Raw genomic sequence first — 27,181 nt, forward strand, 5'->3', positions numbered from 1 at the left:
GGTTTGAAAACAAATGCGAAATGCACATTTTTTTTTTTTTTTTTAAATTCCCGACTTGTATTATGGTATTTTGAGGAAAAAAATCTGATTTTCGCCAATTTTTTTTTTTCAAATCATGTGATTTTACAAATGCGCGCGCAAGCTTTGAGAAGAACATTTTATTTTTTTGGCCTAACCAATGGTATAATGGGAGTTTGATCAGGTGGTGGCTGCATTGCAGTCTCTAAATTCAGTCAATTTTCATCGTCAACCGTGTAATTGAATGGGATTATTTTGAAATTTTAAAACGCTTGAAATATCACAAACAAATAGGCCTATGTTGATAAATAATATAAATACAAGCTAAAACCGTTGGGGTTCGATAATGAACCCCACAAAACTAACCAGTATATTGGAAAATGCCATACGGCCGGGCGGTTTCATAAGTTGCCGGCTCGTTCATGTCATCGGCCGCCTGAGTTTGATATTGGGTTACCACTAATTTCATTGTCAACATATGTTTCTTAGTAAAATACCATTTGCTGTGCAGATTTACTAATTATTGTTATAACATCACTTTTTGTTTTCCTAGTTCCATTCACATTATTAGCCATTCTGAGTGAGTTTCAGCTTCATTATCAAGTTTATCAATGTATATTAGTAGTTAGATGTAACAAAATCACAAATTAAGTTCTCCTATATTAACTTGCTTTAATAATGATTTCAATTCATGTGACTTGTTTATTTTGTTCCATGGGTTCTCAAACATAACCAATGTATATTACCCACACATGCAGATAATATTTATAAGCACATTCATTAGAATGCTCTACACTTTATTTGAAGTTTGAAATCTGAAAAGACTATGTAAACAGGTTGCTTCTTCTGTAAACTTAGTTTTGAGTTATAAATGGCAGAAATTATTTGTTTCCTGTTACTGCAATGTCAGTCACATATTACGCAAAATGAATGTAGCATAATTATATGCTGCTCCAAACTGTGTGTCATTTTAATGATTCTATATCAATGCACAATGTTATGAGTCTCTGCCATGTATAAGTCATACAAAGTATAGTACAGAGCTTTGTTTATTAAATCAAGCTTTATCAACGTATTATTTTGTGATTACTTGATTTGTACGGTAATATTTATTACTCAATCAATGTCATTACACAGCCGTTGACGTTAGTCACGGCTGTGTCTTTTTTCTTACAGGATCTTCTTCTTTCTTTCTTTCTTCTTTCTTCTTCTGCCGACCATTACATTTGCTCTAGCATTTACATGCATGCATCGATTTTGACCTAACTTGGTCACTAACATCACTGACCATGCCCCTACATGTCATATGAAATTCGTGGGGTCAAAGGTCACGTAGGGGTCACAGGGGTCAAAAACGTGATTTCAACTCAAAATGCTACTTCTCCCACAAATTTCTCAGGACAGTATCGCCACTTGCACACATGCATTGTTATTACCCAGTGTCTATTAATCATACACAGATTTGAGGTCAAAGGTCATTAAGGGGTCACTTCCGGTAAAAAACGAAATTCCTTCACAATTTTTTCTTAGCTAAGAAAAACATAGGAGAATGACGGTATGTGCACACATGAATTATGTTTACCTAATGTATATGTGGTATTTTTTTATTTGGGGTCAAAGGTCATTAAGGGGTCACTTCCGGTATAAAACGAAATAGCTTCAAAATGCTACTTCTCCTACAAATTACGTAGGATGGTGAAGCAACTTGCGCATATGCATTGCTATTACACAGTGTCTATGAATCATACACAGATTTGAGGTCAAAGGTCATTAAGGGGTCACTTCCGGTATAAAACCAAATTCCTTCAACAATTTTTATTAGCTAAGAAAAACATAGGAGAGTGACGGTATGTGCACATATGAATTATGTTTACCTAATGTATATGTGGTATTTTTTTGTTTGAGGTCAAAGGTCATTAAGGGGTCACTTCCGGTATAAAACCAAATTCTTTCAAAACATTTTATTAGCTAAGAAAAACATAGGAGAGTGACGGTATGTGCACACATGAATTATGTTTACCTAATGTATATGTGGTATTTTTTTATTTGGGGTCAAAGGTCATTAAGGGATCACTTCCGGTCCAAGACAAAAACATTCAAAATGTCTCTTCTGTCACAAATAACATGGCAGAGTGATACTATGTGCACACATGTATTAACATAAGGCAATGCCTGTGGGGTTTTCATAGATTTTGGGGTCATTAGGGGTCACAACACGGCTGTGTTCGTGGTCTTAGACCACAGCTAAGTCTAGTTACTCTTTTATTTACAATTCTGTTACCCCCACGACCCATTGAGGTAAACAACTTGAAATATTTGGGCAATATTTACCTCGGCACCTTGAGTTAAACAACTTGAAATATTTGGGCAATATTTACCTCGGCAGTAAAAATGAGCGCCTCACCCATTATTTACATTTTTACTGCCTCGGACACATTATTTTCGTGTAAAGGATAATGCATTACCCTTTATTTCTTAAGTAGAAAGATGATATTTAAATTAAATACAGCATTTCATTTTTGCAGTGTGTGAAATCTCATTTTATTTTAAAATTTCAGTTAGGTTTTTGAACTGCATCAAAACTTCAAATTTGCAAAAAATACCTTTCTACATAATCAGTGCAGTGTGATTTCCCTGGGGTGATTTCATTATGTGTAGCAACTGTAAAAACCTTGCTGTTATGGTTAATATTAAATATAACATCTTGTGGATAGGTTAGGTGGAACTTTGGGAGGGGATTTTTGGAAACCGATTCCAGACCAAATTCCATTATTGACTCCCCGAAATTTAGAGAGATTTTTGTTGTGAGGGAGGAAACAAATTTGAGTTCACCTCAAGTCGAATTTTGCTGGTTGCAGTATCAGTTGTGCCAGAGTATTATGGAAGGGTGGGTGCCCCAAATGTCAAATTTACTTTGGAATAAGATTTGAATCTGGAGAAAATGTGTGTCTTGTTTTGGTACGGAATGTAATAATTATATTACAATATTTATTAATGTATATTTTTAATATTTTTAATATTTCATTTCAGAATGTGTAGTTTATATTATAATATGTGCTGTCATGTGTGTAACAAAGTATTATGTTCACTACATATTCAATTTTGTAGAATGAAAACACTAAGTAGAGTTCCTAGAACATCGCAATTTGTTGATTGATATACGTATACGCTCGTATGTGCTGTCATGTGTGCAACAAAGCAATTGTAATGGGACATTAAAATGTTAAAATGTTTGTCAACTAGATCAGTTTTTATAACATTTCTATAACTGTAAAAGTGGTAATTTCCGTGCAGTTTTACGTGCTTTGCCAACTTTGAACTACATTGCTTGTTTTTAATTTTGCGATTTTGAATTTTCTTACATAATTCTATACATTAAAAGAACATATTTGCGTGTTTTCACGGTACTGCAAAAGCTTTCACTTTTAGTACTTTGTTTGGATTCCAATGAAGCTGGTCATCTGGTTTTAACAAATCATTTTAAAAATTGTTTTTTATAGCTTGATATGAACGGAAAAGACAATTTTGTCTATGTTGTATACAGGCCTGTAGCTAGGATTTTTTTTTTTTGTGGGGGGGTGCTGATTTTGAAAAAGTGGACTTTTTTCCAAGGTGGGAGGGGCAATTTTGTGAAAAGTTGACTTTCTTCCCCAATTTTGGACCTTTTTTGACCAAAAAAGCTTTAAAAACCTGATTTCAAATTCTTTTAAGAATTTAACAATTTTGGGACTTTTTGTATACTTTTGGCTATGGCTCTGGTTGTATAGCAAGTTGTGAATAGATTTTCATTTACAAAATATAAACACCCCATGGTAAAATGAGGGAACCTAGCTTTGTATGAAATAGTATACTATGAGGATTTTTTCATGTATAGGGATAACTAAAACTTTTGGATTGATATTGGAGAGTAACTGATAATGAAATGTTATATCAGATGACAAGATTCATGTTGTGATTGAGCACATGGAACAAGCTTGGAATATTTAATTAATCTATGAGTGTATAGGCTTATATAATATGCACCAACTAATATAATTATGATTGTATCTTATTACTATATTAATGCACTATTATATCAGTTTTGTCAACCTTGGATACTGTAATGTATGGGTACATATACTAACACAATTATGGTATAGTGTTTAATTTACCAGATATATATTGCCTTCATAGTGAGTATTAGTGTGTACACTAATTAAGATTTCCAACATATACCGACAAATTCCAGATTAAGCACCTTATAATTTAGCTCAGCACGCGTAGTGACCATGGCAAAAACTGCTTTGCGTCCCAAAAATGTGTAAGGTTTTTTTCACTCGCTATGCTCGCAAATGGGACTTTTTGGGTAAAAAAAAGAGGGGACCTTTGGAGCATTTTGGGATTGGGGGATAGCTTCCCCCAGCCCCCTGGTTACAGGCCTGGCTATGTGCCCCCAGTATGAGCCCTGCAATCTTTCATTTGAAGTGTGTGGTTGTGTTAAGAGTTGATTGTGCACACATTAACACTCAAGCTTAAAGATCATTAGGATCCACAACATGCTCATCTATCAAGGGCAGGCACAGAATGACCTTTGAAAATTTGGGTACAAAAACTCATACTCTGAAACTTGAGGTCAAATTTTGCAATATGATTATTTAATTAAGGTTATTGAACTATGCCATTGGGATGAGGCCATTGTGGTCCATAGTGGATGTCAATTATTGTTCCATTTTGGGCTTCAGCTGATGAGCGCAGCAGGTACACTCTTTGCCCTCCATTAGGCTGAGTTCACATAGAAGTATACGGTGTACGGTATTCGCTATACGAAATACGCTCATTCAATCAGGCTGAGTTCATATAGGAGTATACTATGTGAACTCAGCCTGATCGAATGAGCGTATTTCGTATAGAGATTAGCGAGTCTAGGCATGATAGGTCAGTTTACCAATTTTCTTCGTCTAATCAAATGCTTGTAAGTTTACTTCTTGAGGTCACTTTGCATTCAATTAGGTGTCATAATGTGTAGAATTAGATAGTGCATCTATTTAAAAAAATGAATTTACCCACATATGGTTTAGTTTTAAAATTAGGACGGTATACGCTGCACTAAAATCAAACACGCACGATTCTCACTTATTCCCACTATACTACTATACGTAGGTATACGGCCTTTTCGAATAGTGCCCTCTTATGTGACCCGGCACTATGAAATTACCTTGCTCGATTTAGGCTATACGCGTACACCTGCAAAACGTGCACCGTATACCCGAATAGTATACTTCTATGTGATCGTAGCCTTACCCGGTACTATGAAATTGTCTTGCTCGATTTAAGCTATACGCGTGCACCTGCAAAACGTGCACCGTATACCCGAATAGTATACTTCTATGTGAACGCAGCCTTAGCAATAAACTAAAATACCACACACAGGGCCATATTGAGTCGATACTCTTTGGGGGTTCTTCAGTATGAGGATGCCACATCAATAAGTTAAATAACAGCATTATTAATTTATTGTGTTTGTTGCACACTCTTAATTTCTAACCCATGCATATATAATCTGTATTTGCCGGGGTACTCAGTACAAATGACCATATGGGGACGTGCTGCAAACATGGGTAGCATTTTCAGCCTTTTGGTATATCAATGACCCCTTTTTCAAAGCCTATTTTGGTATATGGGTCCTTTTTCAAAATTTTCTCAATTTTTTAGGAAAATAGCCCAATTTTTCTTAATCTAGCCAAAATTTTCCCAAAATTTTGGGAAAATTTGTAAAAACTAACACAATTTGGGTTAAATTCGGCCAAAAATTTTGACTTTTGGTATATCAATGGGTCCAAATTTCTTGAAAAATTGGTATATTTATGGGTCCACTTTCAAATTCTCAGCAGCACGTCCCTACCAAAACCAAACTTGAGTACCCCCCCGGGCTGTATTGCATTCTTATTCAGTGGGTGTGGTCCAGTTGATTGGACAATCACATATGATTTTGGGTGTGGTCTATCAGTCTGTAGATGACCCTACATCATTGTGGATGTACCAATTATTTTGATTGGGGTATGTTAGTTTGAAATGGTGGTACTAAAAATATTGCATATGCTCAAATTTCCCTAAAAATCTATATTTTCATGAAAAAAAAAACTAAATAAGAATTGCACTGGAATCCACTACTCAAAATATTGACCTGTCTTTCCTTTATATAGGAGAGGATATTAAAAATAAATATTTGTATCATTTATGCTCTAAATTTTCTTGCATAATAAGTAGTGACCATATTTGTTGCTATACTATTTTCAGATAACCACCGGACATTCCGACTTAAACTGCCTTCTTTATATCGTCACCGAAACTTAAACTCTACTGCTGACAGTGAAGGGCAGGAGAGTGATCGTGATGTAGAATCGGCAGCTTCTACAGAACCACACAGCTCTGTGCCTCTATTGGACTTGAGTATGCAATCAGGGAGCATTGCCCCCCAATCTCCCACCAGTTCTATGCCTTCTATGCACACAGAGTCAATGCCTACAGTAGTTGTGGAGGGGGAGGATCAAGAAAGTGCTCCGTCATCCTCCATCAATAGAAAGATGTCTTCTGAATCAGGTCTATGTAAAGCAAGTTTAAGATCACTGACCACACCAGGACTAGATGTAATGGACAGTCCAAGGCTTGGGGGAAGGACACATTCTACTGGAAGTCGGGTAGCACGGTCTGTTTCCAACACATCAGGATGGTCAGATCAGAGTGTGCCTCAAAGGAGTGGTAGTGTAAGGAGGGCTTCTTCACTTGAATGCCTTGAGAGTGAATACAAAGTGCAACAAAGGAAATACTCATCACAAGCTGGTTAGTAATTTCTATATAAATGTTTTCCCCTCACAGAAAATATTAATTTGTTGAAAACATGGTTTAATTTGTCATTGCAAATGGAAGATTTATCATTCACAGGGTTCCTGAGGTCCTTGAAAGTCCTTGAATTTGAAAACACCTTTCCAAGGCCTTGAAAGTCCTGGAAATTTGCACAAAGTCCTTGAAAATTGGAATTTTACCTAAAGTATAATTTTGACAAAATGTGGAAAGAGGAGCTGTCACTTTCGTTAATAATATGTGCCACATAGAGAGCTGCATCATGATTTTTGTGTTGTGAGTCCTTGAAAATCAAGCTTTTGGACTTTAAAAGTCCTTGAAAAGTCCTTGAATTTTAAAGGCTTCAAGGTGCGGGAACCCTGCATTCAAGAAAATAATTTGTGATGTTCAAAATTGATTTGTAATGCTTATTTCAAATGACAACATTCTTTTATAATTTTTCAAATTATACCAAGTTTTGATCAATATTAATTTATCATTTTGTACCTAGTAACCTCAGACTCCGGGTTTGGCCAGACTATGGTACAATTTCATGTTTCAAAAGTGCTTGATAGTAAGCACATTATGCTAATTATTGAGTTACGGTACCCAATGATATACTTAAATACCCTTTGAACAGTGGCGTAGCCAGGATTTTGGAACCGAGGGGGCATAACTTGTAAATGTACCGACAGAAATATTTTTTGCCGACGAAAGTTGTGATTTGTTGACCCAAATTTTTTTTTTGCATGGTTTGAAAAAGTGAAGAAAAAAAAAAAAAAGAAAGGATAATAGGTGGTACAAACATAAAAACACATAATTTTTACTCTCTAAATGTGAAAGAGTGAAAAATCACTCAAAAAGAGTGAAATCTCACTCTTTCAAAGAGCCATCTGAGTGACAACTCTTTTAGTGTGAAGCTCACTCTCAAGAAAGAGTGAAAAAATTCACTCCGGAAAAGAGTGAATCAGAAAGAGCATTTATTTATTTATTTATTTATTCATTTAGGCCTATTTTATATACAAGAATATCACAGCAGTTCATAACAGCTACTATGTGCTTTAAATTGTTGTGAGGCTAGGCCCCAGGTTAGGGTAGGGCCCGGTCTAGGAATATTGAACTGGTCTAAAGCTTAAGCACATACACAATGTGTCGAACTTCAGTGTGGGATGAATGATGAAAAACTATGGATTTAGTGAAGCTAATAGTCAAACTGTTCAATGGTGAGTACACTTAGGTGTAGGACATAACACTTGGCAAATACCATGTTTACGGTCACAGTCTGGAGAAGCGTGATGCGGCGTAGGCCTAACCTACATAAGCTTACATATGCGTACATGTAAACCGGCACTGGGCCGGTAACAAACTGCTCACATATGACTTAAGCTTACTGCCGCCGTTGTCTCCAGACCAAGTGTATACTTGCTACAAGTTATGACCTACACATAAATGTAATCACTATTGAGTATGCTGTCTATTTCTTCATCAAATCCGCTTTCTTTTCGCCATTCATTCACACACTGTTCGCCATTTTGTTACACAAGTTCAACAAACATCGGCCGATTTTCGGCGCTTCTGATTGGCTGACAGTTCACTCCAAGAAAGAGTGAGATTTTGCGCCACTTTTGAGCGAGTGAGGCTCACTCGAAATCGCGAGTGAAATTATGTGTATGTTTTCACTCTTTTAGAGCTAAAACCCACTCTTTTAGAGCTAACTTAAATTCACTCTGAAATTCAGAGTGGTTTTTCACTCTTTTACATTTAGAGAGTACGTATAATTCAATGTAATTCACAATATCTCATCATTATTTTACAATTCTCCACTTTTTTCAGTCACCCTGGGTAGAAAATAGTCTATTGTTAACCCAATTTGTTTTTTATACGCCACTGCCTTTGAAGAGTAAAGACTAAGCCTGAAGTGCATTAATTACACTAAAATGAACGAGTTTTTATAATAAACTCGGGATCCTATATTATTTTCAAACCATCAGAATAATATGTGATAATGGTAATGTTAAACTCAGTTGAACGGAATCATTAACATATCAACTATGTGTGCATAATTTAATATGGGACATTAGGGTACATCTTATTTATATGTCCCAATGCATGAAGCTGTGGATGTTCGGCAGATCGACAACAGATTGATACACACATTGGTCAATATAAGTGCTGGAATGAAATATGATTTTCTTTGTGATCCCAAAATTAAAAGAGGACATATCTGATAGTAAAAAAGAACAATATTTGGGGAAAATCTATGTTTAAAGCAAATCTCACATTATTCAAATACTTTTTTTTTTCACAATTAAGCTATTATACCTTTATTTCCTCACCCATCCATTTTGAATGACAGGTTCTAATCCAAAACTGCACCTAGCCATATCCGACTCGGACCTCTCTAAGTACAGGGGTAGGAGGCAAAGCAGCTTACACAGTATTCCCGATGTGGATCCCAGGGATAACATGGATTTCCTTCTGAATGAGGAGTTACGAGGATCAACTTTTAACACCAGGGTGGTACCTCCTCCAGTGTCTGATGTGGCAACTAATATTAGCACAAGAGTCACACAGGTAAGCACTCAATTTTTCTCTTCAGGGTGACGGTAAAAAGTGAATAATGGTGAGTTCAATGGATGAGGACATAAAACACATCAAGGATCAATGAATGGTACAAGAGGATACCTTGCATATGTGAACATCTGGAAAAAATTAGCCAAGGTATACCAACTTGGAGGTGGGGAAACAAGTAAAACTCAGTCAGTATGCAGGAGGATAAGCAACAACAAATGTAGGCACAGAAGTAGGTAAGCTGTAATGTTCCATGTTCAAAAATTATTACCTATTATTCCAAAGCATGCAGAGATTTGTAAAAAATATATCCAGGGGACCTACATTGGAACTATACTGTGCTTGGCTCCATATTTGGTAGTGACAAAGGTGCGTGTTTCACTGGTCGCAGTATCAAATTGTGTGCGTAAAGTTAATTGTGCAGAGCGTACACGCACAAGGACGGCTGGTTGTCATGCTAGCGGCGCAACCACAAAAAAGCATTGACATCATGCAGTACTGAACTTGAGGTGAACCACAGTATAGGGATGAAAATCACTGTACATGAGAAGACAAGCTAAATAACAATAAACTAAACAGACAAAAACAGATAAAAACAACCAATGTTTTGAAATGGCTCTCCAGGGACAAACATCAAAATAATCAAAAAACAAAACCCATTATATTTAAGGATGACAGCTAGTGTTTTGTCATGAATTGTATTGCTACGTCATCTTAGGCAGTGGCAGAGCAGGGAGAAAGGACAATTATTGGCTCAAAAATACTGAGACAAAAATGATCAAAAGTGTGTGGTGCTTCTTTTTTGTAGGCCTGTTTTCAACACACAAAACATCATTGTGATTATGTAAAGATTGCAAATAGTTGTATGCCTAGTATACATTTGTCTATGTACAGTCAATTTGGTTTTAGGTTAGGCAAGGATGAAGGTTAAGTGTTAAGGAAAGTTTTGCAGTTATGGGGTTAGGGTTTTAATAGGGTAGTGTTACATGAAAAATATATAGCCGTATTCTGAGGAAACTGATGCTGTAATAATATCTTTAACTTTTTACTGATCTACAGAGAATTTTGAGCAAACCGTATTTAGGTTAATAAAACAAGTGAAGTGGTCACTGTTATGTTTGATCTTTTGACAATCGTATGAGGTGTAGGCCTATATGTGGGCAGCAAACATAATAAGAACAGCCAAACTGTCATCTATCCTTTAAAAATAAAATGAATAGGATGCAATACTTGAGGGAACCAGCAGTGGCCAGGGTTGGCAGATTGCCCCTCAAAAATATATTGGGTGAAATGAGGATGGATAGAATTAACTTGTAAGGTAAAGGAGTCAAACCTGTATTTTACAGGACGCAGTGCCCATCTCTCTTTCGTTAGCGATTAGGCCAGACTCCACCGTGAAATGTTGCTGTGGGGGATCGCCACACCTCCTCTACAGCGAGTATGTTACCTTCCCAGCATTTAAGAATGCCAATACCCATTTATACACCTGGATGGAGAAGAGTAATCGAGATGGAGAAGAGTAATAGAGATCTAGTGCCTTACTCAAGGGCACAACAGGATGTCGTCACTGGGGCTTGAACCCGCAACCTTCCTATTATGAGTCGGAGCCCGTTCCGCTCGGCCTCCATGCTCCTGAACAATTAACTTGTATGTCAGTCAAATCAGCTCCCTTTGAACACTGTTTCTTCACCATCCAAGATACATTTCTCATTTAACAGGGTTTAGCCCCCTGAGAATGATCAAGCTTGTTACACACCATCTGCAGTCATTAAATAAGTAATGAATTTTTTTGGCAGTGGAGGTCAACTATTGCATATCAAATAATGTAACGTAAAAACTTGATAGTTAGCATATGTGCTTACTATCGAGCGCTTTTGGAAAGATGAAATTGTACCAAAGTCCGGCGCTTTACCAACTGAGCTAATGGGGTTGAGACACACATTTGCAGGTTTACTTGTTCGTATACATATAACAATGTGTATCAATAATTTGCTCAAAACTTTTTACACTTTTGTGAATGGGGCTCTTCATGTTTGCATGTTTTAAAAGCGCTTGATAGTAAGCACATATGCTAATTATCAACTTTTTACGGTATTCCATTTAAATCATTATAACCCTAGCTGATAATGAAACTGAGTAAGCTAACATATTATCACTACTGGATTCTTGTGCTGGATGCCTTGTCTTGTCACTTGCATGTGCACAGTGGCATTTACTACCACACATTTTGATTTGTACACATGGATGGGAAACAGAGAATAAGAATATAACATGCAGCCATATTCTAAACATTAGAATGAAAGGGGAAGATAATGAAGGAAAAAACAAAAGAAAACAATAGAAAATGTATACAGGGAAACAGACAACAAAGTAAGAGCAAATCAATATGGAGATTTCAGTACCACACAAAATAAATGGTAGGATATAGGCCCAAAATATTTAGGTTTGTTTTTGGAATTATCAAACAATCTTGGCTAATATGAGGGGGTATCAAAAAGTTTTAGAAATTGCCCAGAAGTGAAAGAGCTATATCAATGAAATTTTGTCAGTGCAATCACTGGTCCTTATGTACACTATGATGCAAAAATGGTCTCATAAAACGTTTACTTTTTTACAGGCGCTAGATGTCAGTACCTGCCTATGTAACCGCATAACCAGCAAAATGGAGAAAATTGAGGCATGTAAATGTAGCATGATTAAGTTCCATTTTAAGGGTTATACTAGTGCCCAAAAAATCTGTGATGAAATAAAAATTCATTTTCCAAAAAGCAACAGTGACAATATCACAATCACCACCGAAGATAACTTTCATTTCATCATCGATTTTCTAGGCACTGCAACCCTTCAAATGCAGGATCTTAATAACGCTGCTTGCCTCAATTTCTCAATCTTGCAGTTTATGCGCAGTAACTGGGGCAGCAGGTTATTGGCATCTAGCGTTGCCTGTAAAAAAAGTAAACATACTTATGAGACCATTTTTGCACCATAGTGTACATAAGGACCAGTGATTGCACTGACAAAATTTCATTGATATAGCTCTTTCACTTCTGGGCGATTTCTAAAACTTTTTGATACCCCCTCGTATACTTCAAATCAACTGAAGTAAAACCAACATGTAATTGTACAAATGGGAGTTGGGGTCAAAGTTATTTAATTAAATAAATGGTATGCAAATTGTGACAAAGCCGTTAATATAAATCAAATGTATTGCCATTGCATTGTTTGTTTCACAATTTCAAATGTTTTATTGTTTTTGTTTGTTTGTTCAGTTGGTTGTGTTATTTTTATTGTTGTTATTTTACTTAAGTTGCTGAATGTTAAGCTTATATTGGTTAAACCCATACTGGTTCTGTGAATATGTGTTTTTGTGTTTAAGTAAGAGCTTAGAGCTACTTGAATTTGTGTTCCCTGGAACAATAAAATCCATGCAAGGCAGTCAAAATTCAGAAACTATGCTTTGGCCAAAAAACAAAACAAAACCAAAAACCCCCAAAAAATAAGATTTCTCTGAGAAGCAAATAGAAAATGGTTTGTTATTTTTGTTGGTGCAGTTCTAGGGCTATTTGTTATTGCATTTTTAGTTTGCAAGGACCAAATTTTGTAATTTTCTTTTCTGATGACTGAAAAAACACCCTTCCAAGACCTAAATAAAGAAATGTGTTAAAATGTGAATTTTAAGCCCACGTACACGAGACAAACCTTTTTGGCTCTAAACATAATTAAGTGAGTGATGCAATGATATATTAAGGGACACATTATACACAAGTTATTTTATGAAAAAGCATGTGTTATTATGATCAGTGCTCATTGGTTGACTCTGAGATCAGTTACGCAAATAAATATCTCTGCATGTCCCTTTTAAGTTAAACTAAGAGTGTCACCAATAAATTGCTTACATAACAAAAATTTCACATTTCCCACTGATTTCCTCATTCTTGTTGTTTGGGACACACTGGGCTATTCCATTTAAAAGCCACACTACCCCTGTGGAAGATTTTGGAAATTTCGGAGAGTATGAATTTTTAGATGGAATAAACACATTAGCAGTTCCAATTGAAACTCTCCCTCCCTCTGTGGAAGATTCAGGTTGAATCCCCGGTCCCCGCACTCCGTGCATCTGCGGGTATTCATGCTTGTCGGTGAACTTTAAAAACACCCCCTTTTGCATCTAATTTCGCGGAATTTTTATGGGAAAAACACCCCTTTTTTAGCGATTTCGCAATTATTTGCCCTTCGACAATACCCTATTTTCGCTAAAACGCGAACGATATTTCTAATATACCCTTTTCTGGCAGAAACGCGTAGGCTACTTGATGAAAATACCCTTTTTTTTTCAATTTTGCGAACACGTGGTTTGAAAAAACACCCCTTTTTTTGTGTGTTTGGCGAATCGCGTTTCTTCATCTGAAAACACCCCTTATTTCGCAAAATTTTCGACGAGCATGAATACCTGCAGATGCAAGGAGTGCGGGGACCGGGGTTGAATCTTTCTCAGAAGGTGTATGAAATTCAAATGGAGCTGCCTATGTGTTAATTCCATCTGAAATTCAAACTCCCCCTGTGGAAGATATTTCCACACAGGGGTAGTGTGGATTTGAAATGGAATAACCCATTGTTTTCAATGCATTCATCTGTTGTTTTGATATTGATTAATGATATTGCATCCATTATCAAGGTTGTGACATATTAAAGAGTGCTGTGCAAATACTACACTAATATTTAGTATTATTTTTCCAAGTTGTGATAATTTCATGTCATTAATATTATAGTTATTGTCTGATTTACAAAAATTAACTACTGCAAAAATGACCAGATAAAAAAGTGGCACAGCTTGCAGTTAGCAATCAAATCATCTGATGATATCCTTTGGTGCTGCATACATGTATTGCATGTAAGCTGGGCTGCTCATAATAACAAGATCATATTGGCATCATTGTCCATCATCATCATCATGAATAGTATACTTGATTCCTTGCTTGATTCATTCCATGCTTGATTTTAATGCATGCTACCATGTTCATTTATTCCACAAGTTTACACACAAAGCATTTACAATGGAACTGGCAAGTCTAAAGGCACGTGTTTACATGTGTGAAAAAATTCTACCATTCTATTATTTTCTATTTGTTTGATGCACTAGATCTGCACTTTCAAGTACTTCAACATGTTACTTTTAATACTAGATAGTGATTTAAACTTGTACACTCACCAGAGGGCTTTCAGAGTATCTGCTGAAGATACTGGTTGAGCCTGTTAAAGTGCTCTGGGAGTGTACAAAAATTGAGTAGCCTTGAAGTTTAAATTACTTTCTATTTAGTTGTTTACCACCACGTATTGGGCAAGAGTTGTGTAGCCTTGCTGTTACTATACAACCTAGCAACTATAGGTTTGTTTTACACAAGTTGTTTTACACAAGGTGGCGTAGTTGTCAGATTTATGTAGTAAGCATTGTTGTGTAACAGTTCAAATAAGCATTTAATAGTGTACATGATTAAGTAGCGTTCAAACCACTGAGTGGTTTTGTTTTTCTTCAGGAATACACAGAGCTTAGTAGATCACAAGGTTGTGGGTTTGATGCCTGTCAGGGCCAATGTATAGTGTCCTTGGGCAAAACTTGTTTCACTCAACCCAGGTGTATGATGGGGAGCTGTTGGGAGTAGTCATATTGGTGTGTCATTGTTGGCAGCCACATATCCTAGTGGCAGTAGAATAAATGTAAAGCGCTTTGAACAAATTGAAAAGGGACTACGAGGGCTGGTCAATATGTTCCCGCAACTATGGTATGTCTCCGCTCATGCATAACTTGGATGACTGTTACTTACACTAAATACAAGTTTGTACTTTTGTCTTTCAAAAAAAAAAAAGTATTAGCGATGTTGAATACTTGATTATGTAATGACATTAGCATAAACACAATAGCGTATGGACACTGCCTGATTTATGGTGAAAAGTAGTCAAGAAAATCTCGCGCCAAATTGAGGTATTGTTACATAATTCCAAATATCTCGAGAATAAAAGTATGGAATCTTTCGCGGTTTTTGCGACTTTGTAAACCGATAACATAGAAATGATGCCGTACTCTTTTTAGACCTATACCACTTTTATTAAAGATAAGGGATCATGTTGAATATCTCCAATTTTGGGTAGGCTTTATCACCTATTGTTCTTTACATAATAAGAGATAGAAAGATTAATCGATGACAAAATTTAACAAATGATACCGGGTTCGATTGGGTATCTACTGATTATTAAAAAGGGAGGTCACAGTGGTGAAATCACAAACATTTCTTTCTTAATGAACCCTTTGTTTTCAAAAGGTCATGTTTTTGTAATCAAAGTAGCACACAATAGAGAGGCTCTGGATTGAATAAGAAATTTGAATTTCAAAAGGTATGTCTAATTTTAGCATAAGACGTAGTATATCAATTCACTCACACAGCTACTGTTCCGCAAACATTGTATTATAGTCATATTTTTAGCGCTTTTTTGATGAAATTTACTTTTTTTCATACATTTTTGGTACTTTTAATCATGCATACCATCAACGCATGCGCATATTTCTATTTTTATTGCAACAATTTCTATTGTCCTGACTATGATCTCTCATACCATACCAATAATCATATTTGTTTTTGTTTCATTTTGGAGATAATTTTGATTCTCGCTTCAACCGTTTGGGCTCTTTTCTCACGATTTTCACACTATTTTTGTTTGTCGTTAAGGCCTATTTTTTGGTGAAGTTCAAAGACGATCCCTTTCTTCATCTGTTGACGGATACATCTCGTCTTTCACAATAATCAATTGAATATACTTAGACTATCTCATACCAAAAATAAGGCTTGTAAACTGCTTTGGTCCTTACTTCTGCTTCTTTTTATTACACCTTCCTCAACTACAATTCAAATTTTCCGCCAATGTTGACAACTTTTCAGTGTACATATATCAATGACTTTATGCAAATGAGATTACGTAATTAAAGGTATACTCTAATATTAATTGTTAGGCCTATGTGTTTTGAAAGACAAAGGTACAAACTTTATGATCGTAACTAACAATCATCTAAGTCATGCATGAGCGGAGATAAATGGTAGTTGCGGGATATTATTGACCAACCCTCGTATAAAAATGCAGACACTGATAAATGCAATGAGAGGTTCATGATAGTTGCAATGATAAGCAACAGTTGATAAGAACTAATAATTACAATTGTAGCAATTAACATTTCTTACACAACTTTGCAGTGGTAGCTTGTAGAAAAATGATGCAATGATTGATTGCCAACTGATGCTGTACATTGCAGTGTCAATTTAATCAGATTTCAAAATCAACATTTTTGTTTGTCACAAATGACATGTAGGCCTATTCAGACCAAAAATGTGAGTGTCATTGAGCAGTTTTTTAAATCGTTGTTTAAAAATATTAGATATATTCGAGAGACAATCGTAACTAAAAGCTATATATAATTATATGAACCTAGGATAATACAATTAATGATATTGTGTTATACTATTGCTCACACATGATATATTTTGTTCTGTCTCTGGCCTGGTTGACAACTGTAGCATTTGACCAACTTAGTTCATTTCAAGGTCAAATATGATTGGTGCTTGGACGTAGCCCTGGTTCATACTTTCTATTTGATGTCAAATATTCAATGGAACAAGTGTTTGTTATTCAATCTATTTCCATTTTATTATTATCGTACTGATGCGAGTATAGTCCCACCTTCGAGTAAAGTCCCACCCCCAAATTTTCAAAAAAATTTCAGAAATTAAAAAAAAGTTATTAAGTTATGAATATAGTTCCACCCCGTTTTGGGTGAACATTGTTCAAAATTGGGGGTGGGGGGGGGGGGGGGGGGGAAGGTTTTTTTATTTCAAACTGTAATGGTGACCCGCAGGTCAAATTGCTAGAATTGTACATTTTTTAACACAACTAAACAGACACAATGCAATTTGCAGGCAGCAGCATAATCAGCGCCAATATTGCAACATTGAAACAAACAACTATACAAACATCCAACCCAACCCAATCCCCCAGTAGGCAATGAGGATAAAGTGCCTTGCCCAAGGACACAACACGTTGGCACGAGCGGGGCTCAAACTCACAACCTATGTATTATGAGTCGGGCGCCTTATCCACTCGGCCACACGTGCTCCCATATGGGACTATACTCGAATTTAAAACAAAAGTTTTTTTTTTTTCGGCTTTGGAGTGTCCCTGGACCTAGAGCTAAATGCTAGGATCATTCATGGTTGATTAAAAAAAATTGTAGGCCTATGTGTTTTGAATAAATTTGTACTCATGTCATACTCTATTAATGATTTCAAAATGCATTGAATTTGTATGCATTTTGAAATCATTAATAGAGTATGACATGAGTACAAATTTATTCAAAACAATTTTGTGGGTAGGTACATCATGTTTTGCTGGGGCCAAAATAAATAAGGCTATAAGTGAAGTTTTCATTACCTTAAGCATATCAGTTGCTTAACTTTGTATATCAACATTGTTGTCACCTCGTCTATATAGTTCCGGCTGTAGTTATATTCATCTCAGGTTCCGGGGAGGGGGTTTGGCACTTGTTTTTCAAGTTGTATATCACCAATCAAGATGTCTGAAGGAAAGTCAACAAAAAAAACATTTTGAGGATGGTTTGAGTAGAATTTCACCCAGAGTTTTAATAGATTTTTTTCATGGCAGGGTGAAATACGCGAGTAGGGTATAACGGCAAAACCTGGGGAAAAGGGTACCTTATTCACACAGATGCTACTCAAAAGGGGAGCTAAACTTGGCACCCAGATACTTTAAAAATCTGTTGAAATGTAGGTAAAATGTGTTTTTTTTTCATTGCTTTTTCTTCAGGCATCTTGATTGATTGCTACAGGCCTCTTATCATTATGGGCACCGGAGGTTTTCGGTGTCTTCATTTCAATTCATATTAACAGTAAAATACTTGCTAAGGACAAAAAAAAAACATGTAATACTTGCTTTGGATCCATTTTTAAGGAACAATACTTGCCATGGGTATTTTTTGAAAGTCTGTGTATGCAGGTGGTATACAACTTGAGATACAAGTTCCCCTCTTTCCGAATATAATTTGATGTCGTCACTGGTGTATGTAAAATTCTAGAATGCATCCTACATTTTTCATAATTCTACATTGTGCAGTCCAGTAAAATGTAGTGTACATTTACATCTCATTTACATGCACTGGTTGGAAACATAAAACTACAATTTTGTACTCAGTTTCTTCTTTATCTCTCTGCCTTGCACATTAAACATTATTATAGTTTACACTTTACAGTATAGAATTTTTTATATAAAAAGCTGTGTTTAAAACCATGATGTACAATCTGTTAAAATGGGTTTTTCTTTTTTTATCAAACCTGACTTTTTGGCATTTTTGCTTAAAATGGACAGAAATCCTTCCTGACAGTTATTACTAAAGTTATTTATCAGCTTGATAAACACTAAAATTTGATGGAAATCGTACATTATGGCTTTAACTATCAAGCTGCTGAATATAAAATAGATTTGACAATATTCAATGTAACCATTTCTACTTCTAATTGTTATTAAAGTTTGAATAAAGAGGAATTATTCATAAAATTGGCCAAGGTGGTAGGTTAGGGTTGATATTCAGTGCCTAAATGTACTGACATAATAGCTTTCAATTGTACTTCTTAAAACATCAATTAAATGCTGCGATCCAGAATTCAAGGGAGTTTCAGAGGCGCATGGTCCGGGAGGCCACTCATGTATAAAAGTTGTAAGCATCCGCGTGAACAGACTTTCAAAAATGACCCGAGGCGAGGATGTCAACATTTTGTCAAACTAATCCTAAACGAGGATTTTTCTCAAATAAAAACACCCTAAGCGAGGACTTTTGGTTTGAAATGTGCCCCTAAATAAGGAGAGACATTTTAAAAACACCCTAAGTGAGGAATTGGCTTGAAATCTGCCCCTAAACAAGGATAGACATTGCGTGTGTCGGTATGAGTGTCATTCAATGATGATGATATGCTATTCCTGGCGCTGTTGAAGTCGGCTTCAAATCTTTTTTAATCTGGCTTGAAAATCACTCGGAAACCACTCTTTTGTGCTGAATAACTTGATAAATATGTAACCACAATGGCCGTTAATTGGGTAATTTTAAAATTCTACCCTAAGTGAGAATCATTCTTTAACAAAAAACCCCTTCGTCTAGTAAAATATGTGTGTTTGAGAGCCTAATCGCAGATCCGTGCGGATCCTTGTTTTGCTTTTCAAAACCACCCTAAATCTGTGTTTTCTTTCATGCGGATGCTTCATATAATGATATCATGCACGTGTGGAAATCAGTACAAAGACAAGGCACCTAGCGCATATCCTAGAATGCATTCACAGGTTAGAATTAAATGCTAGAAGAGCCCTCTATGATCTACAGATAAAAGTATTGATAGTAATATTGTAGTGTTGGAGGGAGAGGGTGCTCTAGTATCCAAATGATGATTTTTATTGGAAATCATATCAGAGGGCACTATTCATTTGTGAAATGTATGTTTGGTGTCAATGTACATATGTTAATGCTGCCTTAAATTTCTTAAATAAAGTAAATGTAGTAAATTAAGTACATTTGAAAATAAATATATTTATATATATATAGGTATAAAACTAAAATATTTTTGAGTTTTATACTAGGGTAATGAAAGTTGATTTTAGTTTCCGTCACCTGCCCGCATCACCTTTTCAATTTGACTATAACTTTCATTATTTTCATAAAAAAGTCAATTAGAATTAGAATGTCTGACATCCCCTGCTGATCAGCCATTTTTCTTAGTTGTAGGGGATGTAGTAAATAATGGAAATTTAAGGATTACCTCATCATGTTTCTAGTAATTACAAAAATTGCAAATTTCTTTTCATTTTAATAAAAACCAATTCAAATCTTTTCTCAATCTGTTGCAAAATGTCTGTAAGGATGATCTCAGAATTAATACCTGTTTTGAGATGGTCTTTCATCAACAATATAGGTAATAGCCATAGGCCTATAAATGAAAGTTTTGACAATAATGAAATTTTCCAAAATAATGAATAATGAAATCATGACCTCATATTTCATTGGAAAAAATGTGACGGGAAACTAATCATTTTATTAGCCTTAATCTAAAATATTTTTCCAACTCTCTTCTAAACATCACTATATTTGTATAAACACATTTTCCAGGCATTGAAACTTCCTGTGGTAAGTTTATAGTTTTAGAATGCTCTCATTCCCGAGACACTTGCATGTTTATAACATGACCCATGCTTGGTATGATTTTATAGTACATTTCACACTGTTCACATGCAGCATGGTGGACAGTGGACACTGGGAATGAGGCTCTCATGAGAGATTCTGTGCATGGTGAAACTGATCTCAGAATGCATAGATGTTCAAACTGCTTCCTTTAAAGTTTAGAAGTGTAAATATGCTTATAGTCAAACCTCTATTATTGGCTGGCCACAGACATCTGTATGACGGAGGTTGGGCTGTGTAACAACTATTGAGCTATATATAGTATGGATACATCGCAACATTCCTTTAGTACTTGTTTGCAACATTCTTATCTCAATGTTCTACAAGTATATCAATATTTTTCTCTTGCTTCTTAAATGTGATATTAACTGATGTCAGTATCAAAACTAGAAAACCCAACCATGTCATCACCAGTACATCTTGTACATCCTTGCATTGCTGATGAAAATGATTTAAGGTGGTACTACACCCCCCTGATAAATTTTGTGACTAATTTTGCATTTTTCTCACAAAATAACTACACACTGGTAGCAAAAGTTATGTAAATTATAGGGGCAAGGAATCCAATTATGTATGTTAAGAAATGAGGTACGTTCTAGCAGTACCTCTTTTCTTATCATAAATAATGTATCCCTTGTCTTGAGTCACTGAAATTCCAGTGTAGTAACTGGATTCTGTGCCTATATCATATACATAACTTTTGTTACCAGTGTGTTATAATATTTTTTGAGAAAAATGCAAAAATAGTCATGAATTTATCAAGGGGTGTAGTACCACCTTAAATATTGCATTTACCTTCCTTGAGGCAGTGACACATCAGAGTCAACACTCTTCCATTACTGCCTATAGGGAGTGTAAAATGCATTTATAATAAGCGGGATTTTATCCTCTCAGTTTCATATCACATTTATTGCTTTGTGTCAGAGGTGTAGGCAATTGCAATCCTTGGTGGGTCAACATATCAACATTTCATTTCTTTCATTTTCACAATTTTCTCTCTACGTTCCCATTTCGTTTTGCATTATTTACCCTTTCTAATCATTTTATGAGTTTTCCCCTAATTTGTTTAGTATTTTATTACTAAGCACATATTGACAGGCAGACAATTTGCCCACCAGGCCTACCCAACCCTTGGCTATGCCACTGATTTAGCTCTGTATGATGTTACTTAATAATTTCTTGGAATTCTGGGCAGAAGAGAGTTCCATAATGTGTAGAAAGGCTTACCATGTATATAGTAGGAAACGTATCATATATAGAGTAATAGAGTATACAAGTATGTTTATAGAATCATAGATTTTTATCATCATAATCATTACATTGCTGTATATTTTGCTTGCTTTTTTTTACATACTAGTCATTCATGTGGCTTTTTGTGTATTGTGTGTGCTTGTGCAGTAATTGTGTTTGTTATTGTTGTGGTTGTTGTTATATAATATTTGTATTGTTCAAAATGAAATTGTGAATTTAAAATATTATTGAAGTATTATATGAAATAATGCATATTGATATGTAAGTGGTGCATCTTTCTCATACACAAAGCAATTTTGGACCTGCTTATTTTAGTAAGTGCTGAAAACACAGAAACATACAAAGGGAAACCACATACAGGAAAAAATAAAACACTTAACATTGTAATGATGGTCAGTATTCACAAAATGTGACTAACTTGAGTCCCAAACATGGTAATCCAACTAGGTAGGAACTTTTAGTTTTCATACATGTATCATGCAAGTCTTGGAACATGAAATACACACATTTTCTCTTCTGTTGTTATTGACATTTTGTATAATTCATAACGTGCTATCAGGTATAGAGAGTAACACACACTAATAGGCCTATACATAATATATGTTATTAAGAGTATCACTACACACTTTATCATGCATAGCCCGTATAAAGTGTTGTCAGCAGTAGATGGCAACACACACTCCACTGTATACTCTGCTACCAGGGGCAGATAGCAATACACATATTGTGCTATCAGGGGCAGATAGCAATACGCATATAGTGCTATCGATATATCAGGGGCAGATAGTAATATGCATATTATACTATCAGGGGCAGATAGTAATACGCATATTGTGCTATCAGGGGTAGATAGCAATAGGTATATTGTGCTATCAGGGGTAGATAGCAATACGCATATTGTGTTATCAGGGGTAGATAGCAATATGCAAATTGTGCTATCAGGGGTAGATAGCAATACGCATATTGTGCTATCAGGGGTAGATCAGGGGTAGATAGCAATACGCATATTGTACTATCGGGGTAGCAATATGCATATTGTGCTATCAGGGGCAGATAACAATATGCATATTGTGCTCTCAGTAGGGTAGATAGCAATACGCATATTGTGCTATCAGGGGTAGATAGCAATACGCATATTGTGCTATCAGGGGTAGATAGCAATACGCATATTGTGCTATCAGGGGTAGATAGCAATACGCATATTGTGGGGTAGATAGCAATACGCATAATGCTATCAGGGGTAGATAACAATATGCATATTGTGCTATCAGGAGCAGATAACAATATGCATATTGTGCTCTCAGTAGGGTAGATAGCAATACGCATATTGTGCTATCAGGGGTAGTAGATAGCAATAGCAATACGCATATTGGGCTATCAGGGGTAGATAGCAATACGCATATTGTGCTATCAGGGGTAGATAACAATACGCATATTGTGCTATTAGGGGTAGATAGCAATACGCATAATGCTATCAGGGGTAGATAACAATATGCATATTGTGCTATCAGGGGTAGATAACAATATGCATATTGTGATAGCAATAGCAATACGCATAATGCTATCAGGGGTAGATAACAATATGCATATTGTGCTCTCAGTAGGGTAGATAGCAATACGCATATTGTGCTATCAAGGGTAGATAGCAATACGCATATTGTGCTATCAGGGTAGATAGCAATACGCATATTGTGCTATCAGGGGTAGATAGCAATACGCATAATGCTATCAGGGGTAGATAACAATATGCATATTGTGCTATCAGGGGTAGATAACAATATGCATATTGTGCTCTCAGTAGGGTAGATAGATAGCAATACGCATATTGTGCTATCAAGGGTAGATAGCAATGCACGCATATTGTGCTATCAGGGGTAGATAGCAATATGCATACATCTATAGCACGCATATTGGGCTATCAGGGGTAGATAGCAATACGCATATTGTGCTATCAGGGGTAGATAACAATACGCATATTGTGCTATCAGGGGCAGATAGAAATACGCATAATGCTATCAGGGGTAGATAGCAACACGCATATTGTGCTATCAGGGTAGATAACAATATGCATATTGTGCTATCAGGGGCAGATAGCAATACGCATAATGCTATCAGGGGTAGATAACAATATGCATATTGTGCTATCAGGGGTAGATAACAATATGCATATTGTGCTCTCAGTAGGGTAGATAGCAATACGCATATTGTGCTATCAGGGGTAGATAGCAATACGCATATTGTGCTATCAGGGGCAGATAGCAATACGCATATTGTGCTATCAGGGGCAGCTATCAGAAATTTATTGAATTGATGCATACCAAAAACAGTTGAGTATATATCATAGTTAGCAAGATATTAAACTTTTTTTCTATACAATGCTGCGGTAACTGAAGCTACAGGAATTGAGCTAGCTCCATGCTCGAGTTGGCAAACTCTGTATCAGTGATAACACCCATGTCAATACCACAGTAAATAATTGCTGATAAGAAAATAAAAAACAAACCTGTTATTTTTTGGTCTTACCTATTTATTTATTTACTTATTTTAAAATCTGATATGATGTGATGTTCCCTTCCCTTGTAACCTACCAATACTATACATGTCAAGGTTTTTCTCAACCTTGTTAGAATTGACCAAAAATTAGTGAAACATACACAAGAAATAAAGCTTCAACAATCATACCCTGAGGGTGCCTAGGCTTCAGTGTATCATCCTAGCAGCTACCTGGATGGCCGACTGCATATATTAATATTCATGCTTGTTTTAAGTTGGTTGTATATGCGTGAGGTTCGTAGGGCTGGTTTCTGTATCAAGACAAAAAAATATATCTGTGCATGGAAAATTAGAGGCCAGTCAGTTGGATGTCACAGTGTTGTAAATGCTATCTTTATGTGTGATATTTTAAAACACCTGTATAACATTTTTTGCCTTAATGTTATACAAGTAGTGGTTACATTTATTACATGTAAAGTAGTACAATTTGTGGTTTTTCTAAAATGGTCCAAGATCACTTTGCAGACACATTTGACTAATTTAACTAAAAATGATTTGTTTGGTATACACTGTGAACACCCATGTGTGCGTTATGTGGAACCTATTCTATTCCAACTTGATCTTCCATCCAGTTCATTGTCAAATTATGGCAAAAATCACATTCTTGCCTGAAATGCACTTACAGATTTGTAATTTTTAGTATATTCACATTCATAATATCCTGTCACATGGGTGCCGCCATATTGGATTTGAAACCCGGAAACAAATTGGAAGTGAGCAATAACTGTCTATTTTTGCCCCAATTTTGAAGTTTTTTTCACTGAAAATAAATTTAATTACCTCTAATAAACAAACCCTTTTGAAACATTACACACCCTAGGGCATTTATTACAGGCAATACTTAAGCACTTTGTTATTATTAAGCACTTTGTTATTATTAAACACTTGCATGCTTCTTACATTCAACTGACAAATGTACCTATATATTACCTGTACCTAAAGGGTTAATGCAGTATATTGTGAGGTGGTAAGATCTCTTAGAGAGTTCTATATGCATGCATGTCTAATATAGGTGTGCCATATCACACGCTACAAGATGCTAGTGGTGTGATGTTCTGGAGGCAACACACCAGTAGAACTAGACATATAGTTGGTATGTATATCCAAAGGTTTTCCATCATTCCAAACCCCTATCCAAATTGTATGTTCAATTTGCACCTCTTTTCGTAAAGCATTTCACATGTTAAAAAATACAATTTGCGATACTCTCAATTGGACATCCTCATAGGAGTTCAAATTGCAAATATATTCTATTTTTCTTCAGGGTGGTAGACAGAAAGAAAAACAGAAGCAGTGATACAGAGGATTAATGGTTATTACTAATAAGCCAATACCATATAGCCTACCTATCAATAAACCAGCAACACTGAGGGGCAAAATGGCAAAGTCTCCTGCCAATTTCTCATAGAATGGGCTATTCTAATTGAAATTCACACTATCCCTGTGGAAGATTTTGGAAATATCTGCCACAGAGGGAGTATGAAATTCAAATGGAATGAGCACATAGGCAGCTCCATTTGAATTTCATACACACTCTGAGAAAGATTCAACCTGAATCTTCCACAGAGGGAGGATGAGTTTTAAATGGAGCTGTTAATGTGCTCATTCCATTTGAAATTGATACTCCCCCTGTGGCAGATATTTCCACAATCTTCTACAGGGGTAGTGTGGATTTTAAATAGAATAGCCCAATCACACCTTGTGAACTGGCATAGATGTATAATCATGTATATAGGGTTGTTTCATTTGGATATCTCATGTATAAGAGTTTGTGGTTTTTCTAAATGAGCATATCATCAGCAGGGTGCAAGACTATTGTACTCGTAAGTGCAGTAGAATATACTTGCTGCCATATGTGAAATATCTATTGTTTGCAGCACAATCGCCCTCATCGTAAATTGTTGATGTTCTGCATTACTTTCCTGATGGCCTTTAACCAACCCAAGATATCACCTGTACATGTTGTTGTGGTTCTTCATTTGTTTTTTTAAAAGTACATTTGTTAATAAGTACATGTATTGAAATATTGTAAAGGCAGCTATTACATTCTACTGCACTTACGATAGTCTTGCACTATGCCAACGATATGACTCCAACATCTTATGAAACAGGGCTAGGTGTGCTGTCAGCAGGCCCTTATGCACACCCCTCCCCAAATTTGCAAAAGTATACAAAAGTCCCAAAATATCACAATTGGCAAGCGTAGCAAGCAAAAGAAATCAGGTTTTTATGCTTTTTTAAATAAAAAAAGGTCCAAATTTGGGAAAGAAGTACAATTTTTACCAAATTGCCCTCCCACCTGCATATGGGCCTGGCTGCCAGTAATCACCTACATGATATTACAACAAGAAACACATGTATCTTAGTATCCCAAGTCATGGCCGCCCATTACATTGTGAACCAGAATGTAAGGAAAGTGAATCACAATGGCCATGTAAAAGTCAGGTGAGCTACATTTGGCAAAAGAGATAACTCATGGCCGGCTGAAAACCTGATCACAAAATCCAAAAACATATCACTTATTATGAAATAGAACAAATGAATTGGGATTATTGGAACTGAGTGTAGTCAAGCAGGAGGGAAATATTACTTGAGTCTATTACCTCAATTATCTATAGCCTATACATCTTCATATTTAGAAGAACAATTGTGTCCATGGTAGACATACCTTGTGCACCACACACACTC

General features: G+C 35.9%; 1 protein-coding gene across 1 annotated transcript in view; it reads left to right on the forward strand.

Annotated features, from left to right (window-relative positions):
- Positions 1 to 27,181, forward strand: part of LOC140150542 (voltage-gated inwardly rectifying potassium channel KCNH6-like) — a 514,496-nt gene that overhangs the window by 177,919 nt on the left and 309,396 nt on the right. The window contains 2 exon segments of the mRNA XM_072172573.1: positions 6,295 to 6,837; positions 9,194 to 9,411. Coding sequence (XP_072028674.1) covers positions 6,295 to 6,837; positions 9,194 to 9,411 — 761 coding nt within the window.

Source organism: Amphiura filiformis, chromosome 4 (genome assembly GCF_039555335.1).
Source record: "Amphiura filiformis chromosome 4, Afil_fr2py, whole genome shotgun sequence".
NCBI lineage: Eukaryota > Metazoa > Echinodermata > Ophiuroidea > Amphilepidida > Amphiuridae > Amphiura > Amphiura filiformis.